The sequence below is a fragment of the Protopterus annectens genome, chromosome 6.part1, assembly GCF_019279795.1.
Source record: "Protopterus annectens isolate FY-2018-M chromosome 6.part1, PAN1.0, whole genome shotgun sequence".
Classification (NCBI taxonomy): domain Eukaryota; kingdom Metazoa; phylum Chordata; order Ceratodontiformes; family Protopteridae; genus Protopterus; species Protopterus annectens.
Window position 1 is genome coordinate 441,946,041 of NC_056738.1, and position 13,991 is coordinate 441,960,031.

Genomic DNA, 13,991 nt, shown 5'->3' on the forward strand with positions numbered 1-13,991 from the left:
TCAACATTCTCTCCACTCCCACTGCTTCCTATATCAGTCACATAACTAAACTTTTACTCCTCCCCTTATAATTACTTTATCATTTTACCACAACCATTACCACCTCTTCCCCTATAGCAACAAAATCCTTCTTAGCCACTACTCACTCATACAATTTTTTCTGTGCCCGCCTTTTCCCATTTCTACCATTCACTCTTCACTATGATTCACATCTGCTTCTGTCAATTATTTTACTCATCCTGCTATCCTTCACTACCTCTACTCGATAATATATTCTCACCCATGAATCTAACTGCAACAAAACTGCCACTTTACAACTATCTCCTTTGCTCTGAATATTCTTAACACTTCTCAAATCCAGTCCTTTAAATATAAATACATTTGCATGTATGGTACTAAAAATAAATTAAGACTTACACTACAGTTAAAACTACTGTATACTTCTTCTTCCACCCTCCAACTCATGGCACAGACTATACAGCATCATGGTGACATCCATCCCAACCCAGGACCACTTCAACACCCAAATAGCATCAACTTCTCTGCCCTCAGTTCCAAAACAATAACCAGTATTATGTTTATTGCTGACAGCCTTCCAGCACTTCAACACATCATCCAGGAATCTTTCACTTCTGTTCAGTCCTGGTTAAACAGTCATCAACTTATCCTTAATCCCCACCCCACCCCCCAAAAAATACTTCTTTTCCTTCCAAAATCCGTAACCCATAACAACCCTACATTTTCAGTCACCTCCTCTAGTAGCATCCCCATTGAGTTTGCTACCTTTACAAAATTGCTAGCAATGATAATTGATAATAACCTCAAATATGACTTGTATATACAGAATGCAATAAAAAACATCAACAAAATGTACCCTGTACAGATCTAAGAACTATCTCTCTAATGCAACTAAGAAAGTCCTAGCTACAACCTATCTCCTACCTTCCCTGCTCTACACTTTGCCTGTCCCAATAAACCTCCAGGCTACACTGAGAAACAAGCTAGAATAATGCTACAATAAAGTAGCCAAATTTGCTGCCTGTAAACCCTGGGGAGCCCACCACTGTGTTCATTTGGTTATAATTACCTCATCATCTATTATACTCCCAGCTTCTCGCTGCCCATATTATAACTTATATGCACCCAACAATGCCCAGCTTTAAATATTATTCTACAGACATACTCACTTACCAAATCACTGTGCTCAAAAAATACATGCCTACTCAATATCCATAAAGCACAGTACTCAGCTGGGAAGTCATTTTATTCAAGCTGTACAGCCCAGGCATGGAACTCTGTTCCCCTTTTAGTAAGATTAACTTTCAATCAATCCACATTCAAGGATGGTGTAAAACGATACTTACCTGACTCCTGGATATGTCCTCATTTAACCTAAAAATAATATTTTAATATAAATTCACAGTATCCAAAATTATTAAATTGCAATAAGTAGAACACATCTTATTATACCACAGCACATCCTATAAACTCACTCTCCTCCATGCTGGTTGCTCCATATGCCACATTGCTCACCCATAATTTCTCTAACACTTATGCTTCCTCTCATCTTCAGTACCTCACCTCTGTCCTTATACTAATTCATTTTAACCCCCAGCCTCTATATATCTCTTCCCTATTAGCCCTTCACCCATTCTCTCCTTGTCCTCATCTATATAATCATACTAACATGTCTGGGCTATGTTATTCCTGTTACAGACCTCGCCCTTCTGTAGCACAATGCCTTTCTGTCTCTTAACTCCAACAACTGGTCTCACATAGAGTAGAATACTTGATATAATTATTGCTCTATTAGTCTTAGTTCTATATGTGACCTGGATTAATCTTGCTTGTCCACCCACTGTGATTTTAGAATCCACACCCCCTGTAGCAAGACTGTCCTGTACATATATGTATACAATACTACTACTTAGATTCTAAGTTTATAGCGTTATCCTAAAGCATAGCATGCATTCTTCTAATCTTCACCTTTGTATATATTTGTATACGATTGTACTGCATTGTTCCAAGTTTTACTTGTACTGCACATTTTAAAACACTATATTAATTAATTTGTTTAATCTGCGTATTAACTCAGATTGCTCTTAATATGTGCAGCTTTTCTCTCCAGGCCTCTGCTGAAAATGGGCTTTGGCTCAGTTGGACCTTCACTGTAATCAAAAGACAAATAATACAAAACAACAAAATTATGGAATGGGACAAAACACACAATGTCTACCTTCCTTAACTACATCACTATTACAGCTACCCCATTTTCTTTTCCTTTCCAGACTCCTTGCAGTGCCTAGCCATGCTGTGAATTGCCATTTCTTGTTCCTCCAATATGCTCTGTGTTCATTTTGGATACAGTACTCTCAGTTGATGTCCATTTTACTAAAGCACATTCAAATGTAATCTTTTAATTTAAACTTTTTTTCCTGTTGGGGAGCAAGCCTACTATCCCTATGATTTCCCCATGCAAAAGGAGACCCCCTACACCCCCATTTAATTAAAACCATCTCCAAGTTTGTAAAACCATAAAGAAGTTATAATTTCCAAGTTTTAGGAGATTCACGGGATAAGCTGGTCCTGAATAAACAGTTTTCTTTAAAACAGCTATCAAAAAGTGAACATTTATTTTCTCCTAGGTTAAAGCCGGTGGACTTTTCATAATCTTTTGCATCTCTGACACTCCCTCAAAAGGTATAATTGCTGAGATGTATTTTCCAACCTAGATCTGAGTACTGCTGTCTGTCATGAGTTAAGATGGACTCTGTCCTTTACTTAGATTTGATCTCTCTGCCATGCTTCTCCCATTATCTTGCCAGCACCAAGTCCTCCTCCATTGCACAGTGCTACAGCCAGTTATTATATTTGCTAAATCCCCTTTTTTCCTTGGCATACTGACTACTGGCACTGTTAACACTTATGAAAATGCTGTGTTCAACCTCCTACTCTGGAATCTCTCTACTGCCCCTTTGATGTTGCTGCCATCTCTCTTCCTTTTTCGTATAGGTCTTTGGTGCCTATGTATAGCACAAACTACATCCATCACTACCCTTGGGGACCACCATGGTCATTTCTTCCATTGTTTTATTGAGCCTAAACCCTTGACTGTTTTCTCTGTGGCCTAATCTGTCCTTTCCCCTTGTCAGAACTGTTAATTCTGTTAGAAACTCTCTCCTCAATCACCAAAACCTTCTCTGTCTCCAAACCAACTCTCCTGTATGGCCTCATTTCTTATTCCATATTACTAATTCTCCTACCAATATTTTTTTTAATGCTAGCTGGATCTCCTTCCAGCCTTCTCTATTGTCCACTCTTAATTGCCTCCCTTCTTTTGTTTTACCTGTCTCAATTTCTATCCTTGATAAACTCTTCCTAAAGAACTCCTGCCTGTTGTTGTGTTGACTCCAGACTCTCTCTTGCTATACCCCTCTGCCCTCTCACTGAACTTTTCTCCTGTCCTGCCTCTCCATCTCATTCTATTCATCCACTCTGCACTTTTTACCCATAGTAGTCACCACTTTCTTACCCATTCTACCTTCGTCTTCCCTTGCTCTGTTTCTTGACTGCTTTTGTCTACCTGTTCCTATGATCTGCTGCTGCTGAATTCTTGACTATCATTTTTCTGCCTTCCCCGTCCACAAGATGCCTTTTCCCTACTCCACCTTGTTCCCTCTATGCCTGTGTCTAAACTCCTCCTCTTAACTTCCTGCCTTCTTTCATTTTCACCTATTTGCTCACACAGGGCTAGCTGCCCTTCTAGGCCATTTTAAGCCTAGCGTATTTCCCATGTACTTTATGTCCGAGAGGTAAACACCTTAACCATTATTCCATCTCCCGCCAGGTAAAATCTTTATGGTAGTGGTATACTTTGTTCTGAAAGCTGGTCGGTTAACTCTAGAGTCCTTCAGGACTCTTGTTTAGTACCAATGATATTGTTATTCATAAATAGCATTATATTGGACTTGCCAAGGTTACAAATATTGTATGTCAATGGTCCAATTTTCTGCCAAACCTTCTACTGCTATGCAGAATTAAATTACTAAAAAAACACCTTAATAGAGTTTGAAGCAAAACACTTACTATGATTTTGGACTTCTCAGAAACTTAATGAAGACTCTAAACTTGAGAAAATTGACCCACTTAAAAACTCATAAGTGCAGAACTTCAAGTATTTGGGTAGCTGTCTCAACTCTTCCCTGCTTTTAAAATTTTATGGAGCTGATAGCTGATGCTGTCTAAAGAATTTAAAGCTAAGCTACACGCGTATGAATTTATTTACCCCAAAAGCAATAAAAGAGCTGTTGGAATTAATCTGCTAATTTCTAAACTGGAATATCCCTTTCAAATAACATGTTTGAACTCCTCTTACAATAAAAACTATGAGTCAGGTGAAATAAGGCAGGTAGGTTTATTTCAATTTCTGAGGGTAAACAACCTCAGTTTCTGTCTCTGTACAAGGCTGAAGACCTATAAGAGTTGTGCTGCTAACCTCTGACTTAAGATGTAAGTTCTTACATCTGGAATATTGCCCCTTCACACACACACACACACACACACACACACACACACACACACACACACACACACACACACACACTCTAAACAATGTCACACTAATATTATTTAAGATTACAAGATCAAGGAGCCTTCTTCTTAGAGACCTACCTTGTCTGGGCAGAAAGAGAAAAAGCCTTCTGTGAAAAATTAACTTAGTTTACGTTCAACTTGTAGGCCAAAACACCTATGATAAATATTAATATTTATAGAAATTGATAACTGCTTAACCAAGGTCTGCATAAAATGAATACATCTGATTTATTCTAGTGTTACAGATAGTGTATCAAAATGAGTACCCTACATGGTACAGTTATTTTTTTCCTAATTACTATTAACTTGATGTACTGCAGAATTACTGAAATGCAATTTATGTTTGTAGTTGATGTGTGTGCGTTTGGCCTGAGTCATGGTGTAAACATTTACCCCTAGATCAACTCACTTATAGGGATAACAAATAAATTAAGTAAAATAACTAAATAAAAGCACATCACTCTTCCATGCATAGTGCAATGGATCCACCTCTTCCCCTTCCTCTTCTTCACCCTTTTCTCTTCCCTGTCTCTGCCTCCTGCCCTGTTTGTTAAAGTTTTTATAGCAAGAGTAACAAGATTGGTAATACAACCTGTTTCTTCTTCATATACTTTCAAATGAGTGTTCTATTTGGCAGCAGCAGTTTCACTTTCAGTATTACAAATGCTTGTGATGTTTTTTAAGCAATAAATACAACCTGACAGAAAACTGTAGTATTTCTTTACACTAAATCTGAGATCAAAATAACTGGTTTTGATGTTTCAAAAAGAAACAGTGATGCTGGTGTGGGAGTAAACAACTAGCAGGCCTAAACAAGGCAATGGAGAAAGGAACGCTGAGGTTTAATTAGTATAAGGGGAAGAAAGATTAAGTGGCACTGAATTTAAAAAGACAAGAGGGACAGGGGTGGGACTGCCAGAGCACAGCAGTAATAATATTCCTTCTTCAGAATGAAAATAACTTTGTCTGTAGCTTCCTTAATTTACTGCTCTGTGGTATATAAGGATAGATCTGTGACTCTGACTGAATGGGTACTTGGTTCATGTAGTAGCTGTGGTACTGGAGAAGCCAACCATTTAGAGAGAAGGGATAGGTGAAGCAGTGTTGACTGCTCACCTCTGCCAGTGACTGGCAAGACTTTCTTGTCACATGACACAATTACTAAATATTCTAGAGTCTTTTAATGTAACCATTATGCTATACTGACTACTAACCCTGTATCCTTGTCACTTTGTCTACCAATACTATAGCAGGATTTCTAATCGCCATATTTCTTTCTGTCATTTAGCAGGTGACCAGTTCTTTGTCTGGCATGCTTATCCAATGTCTTAGAATAAAGCAGTGCCTGTACAAAAGTGTTGTTTATTGCTGCCAGGACTCTGTGTAGCTTAATTTTAATTGTCTTGTCCTCTACAATGATCCCATAACTTCACAGATTCATATACTCTTATATAGCTTATAGCCAGGAATACCATCATGATGTTTCACCACATCATCCAGTACTGGTTGAAGACCATCGGTATTCACCCATTAAGTAGATTTTTCCCTCACATTCTAGGTAAAAGATTATGAGCACGTATCCAGTCACCCAGACTGGTTTAAAAGATTGCTGGTGAGGTACCCTGTCTGTCATGTTAAGGTAGCCTATCCCCACATTCCACTAGGACATGAAGGTCTGTATAGTTTTTGAATTAGAACCCTTTTCATCAAGTGTTCACCTTCTGTACTTTTGTGACTTCCCCCTTACAAAATCATTGTAGTACTGTTCAACAGATATTCAATATTTTCCACTGAGTATCACAGTTAGCCTCTTTGTTTAGTACTATAACCTCTCTTTCTTATGACTGTTCCCTCATCTTCCATTTCTTCTTTTCTCTTGATAAACAGTTTTCCCAACACATGATATCCTCTATAGTCAGCCTCACTTCTGTTAATGGATATCTCCTTGGTGTCCTATTTGTACATTTGAAAATGTTTCACTGGCATAGTCTCTCCATGGGCTTTATTATCTTAAAAGTAAGAAGCAGAATCCCCTTCTGTTTCATAACTCCCTTTTGGTTGGACAAACTTTTGTATTTCCTCTTTAGCATATTCTGTGTCAAAGAATGATTCTGACCCTCCAGGAAAAAAATATTCTGAAAATAGCTGGATACAGCAGCTTGAATCTCACACCTGCTTCTCGATATTTCCTAATTGCTGTAATATATTTGCTCCTTTTCTGCATGGTGTACAGTGAATAATCATTTTTCACAAACACTCTACTGTCTCTCACTTTTAGTTCTTTGTCCTTTTGTCACAGGTTTGTCAGAACCATATTTTCCTTTTGATAGGATTGCATCTTTACTATTAAAGGTCTAGGCTGCTTTTTCATGGCTAGGTTTGTATCATACACACAATATACCCATTCAGTTAACAACTCCTGCTGTGGAATACCAGTCCAGTTACTTATTTGAGCTTTTATAAAATTAGTACGTTCTGTTCCTTCCAGTTTCTCTGGTACAGCAGGAGCAGGAAATTTCAGATTTTCACTACCTGCACTGTCCTATAATTCTACATTTTTTTTTGTTTTGAAACATCTCTTCTTGAGTAATCTTGTACTCAGCCAGCCTTTTCTTCATGTCGACCTGTGATTTTTGCAGTTTTATCAGCTCATTGAACATATCTTTAAAGCTTTTTCCATTTATTCCAGCCTTTTGTTGAGTTGATATACTCCTTCAGTATTTAATTTATTCTAATCATCCCTGATCACATTTTAGTTATTTTTCCACTAGATTACTAGAAGTCATGTCTCGCCCCAAAACTGGAGCTAGAACACCATTTTACTGAACAGCTGCAGAATTCTTCCCAGCCAGTGTCTTTTCATCATCTTTTGTGATTGATTTTCTTTCAGGTTTTCTGAATTTCTTTTTCCAGTTACTGAAATTTCCCCCAAAAGACAAATTCACTGGCCCTCCTTTCTGAGATTCTGTTTGTAGCCATCTTGAAAGTCCATCTACTTGGCATCCTTCATCCTTCCATAATATTTGCTTCATTCCCTATTCCTAATTGACTCTCTGATTAACAAAGCTGCTTTATAGTTTTGAATTCCTCCCTGACCTTTAAAGAAAAACAAAATATCTCAGTAAGCCATGTTGGAAAATGCAAAACCATTTCATTATATGTAGTATATAGTAGGATGTATTCGAATACCCACCCATAGATCCTAGTAATGAATATGGCACACTGTAAGATTATTTTTGCATTTGAAACACTATGTATGAGGAAGGACACAGTACCATATTGCACAGGAAAAATTACGATGGAAATAGGGAAGTATTTTTAATTCATGGATTGACAGACAGCTGCCCAGGTCAATTAGGTCGATGCTTAACTGATTTTTTTTTTCTTTTGACTCAGGGGAGAACGAGTGGAAGATCATTTCCTCTGGTATTGCTGACTGTTACTACAATGTGACCGAGCTGCCACTTGGTGCAATGTACAAGTTCCGAGTTGCCTGTGTGAACAAAGCTGGTCAGGGCCCTTATAGTAATTCTTCTGAGAAGGTACACATAGAAGATCCTGGTAAGTGATGTATTCTTTAACAAAATGAATAGCATCTTTTCACAGACGCTATAAGGTTCTCATTCTGTGGATATCAGTTAAACACGATTTTAGGTCTGACATGATATGTAGCCAGTGTGCTAATCTGTGTCTTACAAACATTTCCCTGTAATGATGAAACAAGAATTAATCCTAATTTTTTTTACCATTTCTGTAATTTTCCCTGCCAGTGCATCCTTCATATTCATCAGTTACTTTTCTAGATTTTATTACCTTAGGTACATGTTGCATTGCTGGTCATTTTTTATGTGTATAGCAGGTTTATAGGAGTTATTATATGCCAATTGAATCAAAATGACCAAGTTCACCTTGCAGACAAGCACCTTTACACTGCACCCACTTCTCAAAAAAGTCAAATTTATGGGAATCTATCCAATCATCCAGGATAGATTTGAAGGCTGCTAGGGTGTTACATTGTTTAACTTGCAAGGGGAAGTCTGTTCCAGAGATGAAGTATGTATTGTGTAATAAATGTTTCCCTCCAGTAAGTTTTATTTGTTGGTGGAGATTTGGGTCTCTTTTTCTGGTGTTATTAGAGCTGTTTGATTTGCTAAGATGCAGAAGATCAAGGAGGATGTGGTCTCTAATGGCACAGAATGTAAGGCACAGATCCCCTTGTAAGAGCCTTTAAATCACAGAACAATAATAGCACTTCAATACTTTTTTTTGTAGCACAGGGTCTTTAGACTTGTAATGTTCGTGTTGATAACATATTAGGCCTTTCCAATTGCCTAATATATCTTGATAGGTATATCCCAAAAGGGGCATTGTATTCTGTGATAGGTCTAATTAGGAAAGCCATTAAGAATATGGTAACCTCTTTTTAACTGGAATATGTTTTTAAAAATTAATTGTGCTATACAGAATGATTTTCTGACTAATGTATTCACATTATGGTCAAATGAGAAGGAATTATCATCCCAGTTTCCCAGATTCCTTACATTGTTATTTTGGAGAGAAGCTATGCTGTATTTTGATGGAAAATTCTGTTTCCCAGGTGAGACCATGCTACAATTCTTTGCATTTAATTGTTGCCCATTTTTTCAATATACCATTTGTTTATAAAGGTAAGCTTCTGATGTAATTAGATGGTAACAGAGGGGACTTTGATAATTATACCAAGTTTATAGTCATCAACAAACTTAGTTAAAGCAAATATCCTGATTTCCACTCTGGCAATTAGAGAAGTAGATGATGGAAAGGAAGAGTCCCTGTACTTAGCCCTGGGAAGCTAATTACTTTTACACTACAGAGGAGGTGTCTGCCATTCTGAAAATGTTGGTTTTGTCTTTTATTACAGTTAGCTCGTGAACTACCTCACCACATTAGGATTGATTTTAAGGCACTTAGCTTATCCATGATGCCAGGGTATAGAATAGTATCAAACACAGATAAGCTGTGTGGACAGTGTGATGACCGACCACTTGACCAGTAATCAAGGAGCCTCAATCTTCACCACTGGCACCTGTGGGGGACCTTCACTGGGAGGATAACAGGTACACACACAGTATTTCCAGATGCAGCTCTCTGCATCAAGTGCAATTTCCCTTAAGAGCACACAGAGACTACAGTCAGTCTGGGGCTAGTTCCTCTCTCTCTTTCTCAAAATCCTCAATAAGGTTCCTCACTACCACAAATTAAGAGTTAAGTCCTTAGCCAGGGTTCCAAGCCAAGTCTTCCAACATTCTCTGTGTCCAGCCAGTTCTTCATGTCCCTGCCCAAGTAGCTGACATACACACTCTTTGAGATTTGTTTTACACACACACACACACACACACACACACACACACACACACACACACACACACACACACACACACACACACACCTGTGAAAGGTTGGCACAGGTTTACTAGCTATGCCCCCTTCTGCCGTGACTATAAGGTAGTTACCGTTGCCACCAGAACCCCTTGCCAGCTACTTTAAGGCCCTTAACAAAGGATGTCCAATTTTACTGTGTAATATTAATACTACTACAAATGGTAGTTTGACTAAGAACAAGGCTATTAAGAGTGGTCCACACAGTGTCACCAAATAAATATGCAAGTACTCTCAAAACTTAAATATCTACACAAATATCAGCCACAATGAAAAGGTTTAAATATATTTAGTAATAAATAACAAAAGAACAAGAAAATACTAAGTAATATATCCACAGTGACATCAGAGTTCAGAATAGAGGAAATATTTAAAACAGCACTGAAGGACAGTCTCAGACAAATAAAGAAAAACAATCACTAAATTAAGTCTCACTATGTTCCTGACTGCATCTAAGAGACTTACTATTCCCTACTTACTTAATAGAGCAAGGCAGATGTGGTGAATGGGTCTTCTTGTTGTTGTAAGGCCCAAGACTGAATACAGACTGCTCTATCTCACTAAGAGACTTTTCAAAATAATATCTAAAACATTACTGCTGGGATAGCTTGCAGAATTATATAATTTCTAGTTATCTGACTTCTAGTTCTCATGCACACCCCCATTACTGACAGTTGGCAGTATTTAGCACCTACCTGTAAAAATACACACACACAGGGCCTTTTGCTCAGATCTTTGTCAGGTGCTGGATGTCATAAAACAATTTTATACCTCCACACTTCCAGGTAGTAATTAGTTCACCCCAAAGACAATACAGAAAGCTTCCTAGTGCAGACTTTGTGTATCTGGCTGCCTTGAAACCCATGACATATAATTATTTACAAAATTCCAACTAGCTGTGCTGGCAGTACTTCCTTTTGTCACAGACATGATGACCACTGTCTACAGTCTGAGTGATTTTCACAAGCTGATTAAATTAAGTAAGCAAGCTCTTTCTTTGTCAAAGCCAAACTGCTGTAGGTCTAGTCTAGTAAGGCTTTTTTGATGTTGAGGTTTATAGGGTCAATTATGATGTATTTCATGCCTTTGTTAAATAGACTATATATATAGGCATATATATATATATATATATATATATATATATATATATATGTATAGGCATATAGGTCTACAGATCGTGGGATCAGTCATAGGGCAGCCAGTATGTTGAGGCATCACCATTTCAGTTCCCCATGCTTTGGAGTCATACCCAGTATGCAGGCTTATATGAAATAGTTTTAAGAAGTATTTCAGGAAAGGCATGTTTAGTGTTGTTTATAAGGCATCCAGTTAAGTTATCCAGCCCCATGAATGCAGTATTTTTGGTCTTAGAAAGTACCATTAGCACATGGTATATTTGCTAAGTCAGTTGGGTCAGAGTGGGTGGTGCCATTATGGATTAGTTCTGAAGACTGCTAAGGTTTGATTCTTCATTTTCACAGGATAATTTACATTTATAATTTGCTGTGCTAGTCCAGACAGCAGATTATGGCTTCATGATTATAAAGTCAGAGTGATCTTTTGATATAAAAAGTATTAGAGCTATTGTATAATTTAAGAAGTTGTTTTCTTCTCTCATAGAATTTGTTTATAGTAGTAGACCAACAGGGTAGTTGATTTTTAAACTTCCCAATTTATTTTGTTGTACTAAGGACAATCAGTTCTAGACACTTATTTATATGGACATAGATCTCATTGATATACACAGCAACTGACTCATAGTTGAGACTGATAATGTTGCAAGTTGGTTAATAATTTGTAATAAAGTTTAATAAGGCTTGAAGTGCTTGAATTTAAAATTAGTGCCTGCAGGGATTTTAGTGTTTTTGATGGAGAAAGTTACACATTTGTGGTCAGAATTAGTAAGGGATATAGCAATTAAACAAGGTCTAAAATATTTTGACCTCTGGTTGGTACTTTGTATATTCTGGGGTGTTTGTGTTTATTGCATCGAAATATCTCAGGGCTTGCCTAATTTTTGAGATGTATGTGTCCCAGTTAATTGAACAATACTTAAAATCACTAGTTATAAGGGAGTTTTTAGTAATGAACAGTGCTTTGAGTTGTTTTAGGAATCTGTCATGGCCATCTGGGGACATAAACAGTGTCCTATAATAAGTAATAAGTTGATAGTTTGTTTTGTACAGGGTTAAGTTGGGTTCTTTGAGCTTGGTGTGTAGGTCTTTTGGTGTCTATCTAGATATGATATTGTCATTGAGAAATATGGATATGCCCCTACAGTTTCCCTTAGGTTTAAATGTACAATAAAAGCAGCACCCAGCTGTGGAGGGAATGCTGTCTTTACACTTAAACCAAGTCAAGTTTCAGTTACTACACAGATACAGATGCAGATATGCTCAAGGTGCAAGAGAACCTCAAGATCAGGTGATTTATTAAGTCTTTTTTCATTGAGTACTTTAATATAATTTGAGACTGAATTTTTGTGTTTGCTGCTAAACTGAGATTCATTTCTAGATTTATTCAGTTTTCAAATAAAAACATTCCACTAAAATAGCAAAAACATTTGGTTGATATTCTAATTATTTAACCTAGTATGCATTGTGAAAAAGCACATCTTGTAAAGTTATACATTACATGAAAAAAATAAAACCATTGAGAAGATAAGAAACACAATCTGGATAATGTAAATTTAAAGCCACCTTGTACCCTCTCATAATGCTAGTTTAACCAGTAAAAATTAGGACAAGTAAGAATGTATTAGTTTACAAAACACGTCTATATAATTAGCAATATAAATAACACTGACTGTCTCTCAAGATGTACATCGTGCCCTGCAAATATCATTGACAGATTTCTTCAATAATATATAAGGTTTCACCTGATGCCATGCAATAGTTGTAAGTCACCTGTTTTTCTAAGTAATAAGTACATATGGAAATATTGCTTTTTGTCATAATTACTAACAAAAACTTGCAGTATCTCCATTATATTGTGATATAAATGGACATTGGCAATTAATTTTCCTGTGTCCCACCATAGCTTTTCACACCATATCACTCAATAGTTTGTAAGTCTCTCAGTTATGAATATATGAATAATAAATGGCAAAAAGTGATTAATTTCTGTACTGTTTGGACGTCTTACATTAACAATCTTAGTGCCATGTTGTTAAATAGTCCTTACCCTTTCTAGTACTGTGTACTGGTAAGTCACTTAGTTAAAAGAGCCAGACCCAAAAAAGGGCGGCACCTGCTACAGCACCTGGGTTTTCATTTGAAAAAATCTTTTCTCGTTTAAATTGTAACAATCTGCTTGCAGTTGCTACAGTTTAGACCACACACAGAGTGCTACAGTGCTCAAGTTTGATCATAAATGTAACGGTGACTTTTTAAAGATGGCACGTATTAAACAGCGATCAGGATCAGCTGATCTAACCACCGCAACACTTTGCACCCAGGACAGTTGCCCTCTTCACCCTACCCTAGCTACTTCACTGTTAACTGTTTAACTATTGTGACACTAATGTTGTGATTGGAAATCATTTCAAATCTTGGAAATCACATTGCTGAGTCCCAAAAGGTAGAGACTGAATGGCCGGAAATCCAGACTTACATATATAAAGTCTAGTATTGCCATATCTCAGAATACTCCCTTTTCTCCAGGGTCTGGTGATCTTTGAGTTTGTACATATATAAGTTCTGGAGTGAGTGGTCATGACACCCTGCAAAATTGTATTTTTAGTCTTATTTTATCTCTTAGGACTTGGCAATGTGAGTTCTTTGATTTCAATAGAAAGCTGTTATAATTACTCTTTTGCTGACCATAAAATCCTTCATTTGAAGAAGTGGCCCATGTAATAAGATGACTTAATAATATCACAACTCCTTAACATGTAGAATATAAATTCCAAATGATGTTTTGAGGATTGTGAAACTTTTCATCCAAGCTATTTAGTTGGCATAATATCGCATTACAGATTC

The 13,991-nt window shown here is 37.1% G+C and overlaps 1 protein-coding gene across 2 annotated transcripts in view; it reads left to right on the top strand.

Moving 5' to 3' along the window:
• SPEG (striated muscle enriched protein kinase) overlaps nt 1–13,991 on the top strand; it is a 2,687,905-nt gene that overhangs the window by 2,496,741 nt on the left and 177,173 nt on the right. For both annotated transcript variants that reach the window (XM_044075871.1, XM_044075873.1), the window contains one exon: nt 7,990–8,154. In XM_044075871.1, the coding sequence (XP_043931806.1) occupies nt 7,990–8,154 (165 nt within the window). The remainder of the gene's footprint in view (nt 1–7,989; nt 8,155–13,991) is intronic.